The following is a 3,303-nucleotide window of genomic DNA, read 5'->3' on the forward strand; positions in this document are numbered from 1 at the left end:
ATATATATATATATATATATATATATATATATAAATATATAAATGTTGTGTACTCACGAGATTCAAAACCCCAAACTCAAGGGAGGCTTTGTTCTGCAAATGGAAAAAGAGAATTATGATTTTTATTGAAGATATATCTAAATAAAACATGTAATGTGCAGTAAACATGAAGGAGATTACCGGCACTGTGGTGTTGTAGATGAGCTTCACATATTGCTGATATTGAGATGAAGAGAAACAAAAATCACAATGACGTATTAAAAATCAAACTAGTAAAAACAAACCAGCCAGGGTAAAAAAACTAAGTGACTGAAATGAAATTTTGACAAAGTCAAAGTATACCACATCCTTTGGAGGCCCGTGTTTTCTTCCCTGTAAAGCAAGTGAGTCAAATTCAGTCTAACTTAGCTTTGATACTGTAATCATTGCCACAAAAAGTTAAACATGTAGTCCTTAATGAAAACAAGTATATATGACCTTTCTTTTGATTATTTAACTGTAATAAAACTTTGTATTGTAATTGAGTCTTCAGTTACCTTCGGCATCAGAAATATGTTCTCCCCCTGTAAGATTTTTACAATGAGGGTCAGTGGAATCAAAACACTTAATCAGATGGTGGAATTTTAGTGATAAGTTTCTTAATTAAAGTTCATCATGTCACTGAATCACATTGTTCACCTCCTTCAGGGCTACAGCAGTAGTGTTCTATGGATGAAATGACACATGGTTAGTTTAAACTCTTTACTATTCAATGAAATCTGTCATGTCAAACATGCAGTATACTGTATACACCATTTAAAACTTAACTTTTTTTTGAACTCATGACCTTACCTGAAATGTCACGTTGTCAATCTGGAATGGAACAATTAACACAAGAGACTCAGAATTATTGCAAAACGTTCTGGTAAATGTTAAGTTTGTTAATATCACATTGAGAGATGACAGTAGGCCTACCTTAATCATAAGGGAAAATGCCTAAAACATAGAAGTAGATTGCATATATTATATTTTATTATAATGCAGAACAATAACAATGTTTAAGATTAGTGTTAAAGGAAAATTCCATCAATTTCAATACGTAGCCCTGGTGGTTGTTAATTTGGAGTGCTGTCAGTAGCGAGAAAAAGGAAAACAATCCTCCTGATAGATTTTGCACCCAAGAGGCTATACAAGGGCAAGTTTTAAACTTGTTTTTTGCCTCTAGACATGCTCGAAATGTCATTACAAGTGCCTACCCATGTGCAGTTATTCCTTCCAAGTGAACACAGCAAATTTGACTGCAAATTTCCAAACAACAGACATACGTGTTGAAATTGACCGGAATTCTCCTTTAAGTAAAGTTTTTAAAGTGTCTTTTGAAAGAAATCAACTACTGCTTCAGAATAAAAGAAAAAAACTAAAATATAGACACTACATACTTTAAAAGTAACAGAACTAGAACGGCACAGTTTCAGCACCCCCAACTCTATGCACCTTCCAGGTCAGGAGTATAGTAAGGACTTTTATGTTACCCAATTAATTACACTTTTGTTTTGTTTTCATTTGAGTACACAGCTATGGTATCATTGTGAGCTTACCATTGCACCGGGGTTCCTCCCGTTGGGGTTCTTGCCTTTTGAAGGTCCTCTGTGTCCAAATGGCCAGTCTACTTCACCTGACCCTCCATCTCCAACTTCTGGGGCTGGTGTCAATGACCGCTCATTGTCACCATGCTAAACAAATAGGTAATTCAATGAGAAGGACTTCCCATGCTGTCGGTAGAAGCACCTTTACATCTGTGTGTCTATGTATGTCTGTGCCATATTACCTTTGAAACTGCATCTAGCTTTGGTCGATTCAGCCTTGGCTTCCACGAGGGTGGCTTAATAGCTACTGCTGTCAAAAGTAAAGCTGCAATACACAAGAGCTGCATCGCTTCTGAATAACCTGCAAGAAAATATGAGATTAAATTAAATTCTTACAATGAACCATACCATTGTATGCCCTTAAAACAGACAAGGCATTTCACATACCAAGTCACTTACAGTACAGCAGCAGTATATCTATTGTACACAGTTGTGCTACCTAAGTATGTTTGTGGCTCCTCATACACTGATACTTATAGCAGACATCAGATATTGAGACACACCACATGTTTCGCAAAACAACACATCTTAGTCATACTTAAATGTGTGCAAATCAGAATTACTTAACACATTGTTCATTGTTGTCTTTGATCCCTGTTCTTCGCAACAGAACATGAGGACAACAGTGATTAGTAATAATTAAATAAAATCTGAAAATTTAAAACCTCTTTAGATAATTTTAAATGAGCGTATTGTACACACATTTTTGAATAGAAAAGGGAATAGCAGCAACTCATTTCCTAAAACAAAAGTAGGCAATGTGTTCATGTTTTATTGGGTGTTTCGTGGTACCTGCCGAAGACATTAAGTCACTTGATTTGTAATCACAAGACCAGGTATTACCATGTGTGACATCTGTTTTCAGATTTGCCAATACTGGGTGGAGAATAAAGAGAATGCACCTATATACAGTAAAGTTGTTAATACAAAATGTTCTCTGACTTAAACTGATTAAGGCCTTAAGATTTGAATTTTAGACAAATCCAATGCACTACGGGATATTATTTATGATAATAGCTGTAAATTGTTTACCCACATGTCTCTATGTACTGTGTTCATTTCTTAAAACTATTCAAACAATACATAGAGACATGTGGGTAAACAATTGCAAAACACTGTAAATGAATGCTACATTTAATGCAATCCAGGTGTGGTTTCCATCTCTGATCATTAGCCACACCTAGAAATGTGGAGGTAGAAGGTTTCCTAATATTTGCTGTTTCCCAACATTGCTGTATGCTAATGAACTGACATCCGTTCCCGTAACTGTATATAAGAGAAGCTCCACATTCAGAGCAACACTACAACAACCTCCTCAACCACCTGCGAAGCAATCTGCTGAAGTTGTGAAGACTTGAAGGTAATTATATTTTATTTTTATACTTTTGTGTCTGTATATTATGGGTGTGATTTGTGATGATTTTGCCAATATTTTGAAGAAACTGTTCATCTGAGCATGTTTTTAATATTTCGTTTTCAACAGGTGTGATCACTGTAACCATGCTGAAGGTAGTTTTTGTGCTTGGATGCCTCCTGGTCTTCGCTCTGGCTCATCCTGTAAGTGTAACATTCTCATAGTTAATATTGCTACCAGTGTTCTTCTGTGTTGATACCATTACTATTGTTGTAATAGTATAATGCAGGCAATGTCAAACTTGCAACTTGTGGATTTTCTACA

At 35.5% G+C, this 3,303-nt stretch overlaps 1 protein-coding gene across 2 annotated transcripts in view; it reads right to left on the reverse strand.

Annotated features, from left to right (window-relative positions):
- Window positions 1-2,079, reverse strand: part of LOC116699536 (uncharacterized) — a 4,524-nt gene extending 2,445 nt beyond the window's left edge. The window contains exons 1-10 of one of the 2 annotated variants that reach the window (XM_032532203.1): window positions 2,025-2,079; window positions 1,808-1,926; window positions 1,578-1,712; window positions 955-975; window positions 832-852; window positions 679-705; window positions 537-563; window positions 343-372; window positions 181-216; window positions 58-93 (exon numbers count right to left, since the gene is read on the reverse strand). In XM_032532203.1, coding sequence (XP_032388094.1) covers window positions 58-93; window positions 181-216; window positions 343-372; window positions 537-563; window positions 679-705; window positions 832-852; window positions 955-975; window positions 1,578-1,712; window positions 1,808-1,912 — 438 coding nt within the window. In that variant the 5' untranslated portion in view covers window positions 1,913-1,926; window positions 2,025-2,079. Of the gene's footprint in view, window positions 1-57; window positions 94-180; window positions 217-342; window positions 373-536; window positions 564-678; window positions 706-831; window positions 853-954; window positions 976-1,577; window positions 1,713-1,807; window positions 1,927-2,012 lie in introns of both variants that reach the window. The other variant, XM_032532194.1, reaches the window with a different exon arrangement.
- Window positions 2,080-3,303: the final 1,224 nt, after the last annotated feature.

This window comes from Etheostoma spectabile, chromosome 2 (assembly GCF_008692095.1).
Source record: "Etheostoma spectabile isolate EspeVRDwgs_2016 chromosome 2, UIUC_Espe_1.0, whole genome shotgun sequence".
NCBI classification, from domain to species: domain Eukaryota; kingdom Metazoa; phylum Chordata; class Actinopteri; order Perciformes; family Percidae; genus Etheostoma; species Etheostoma spectabile.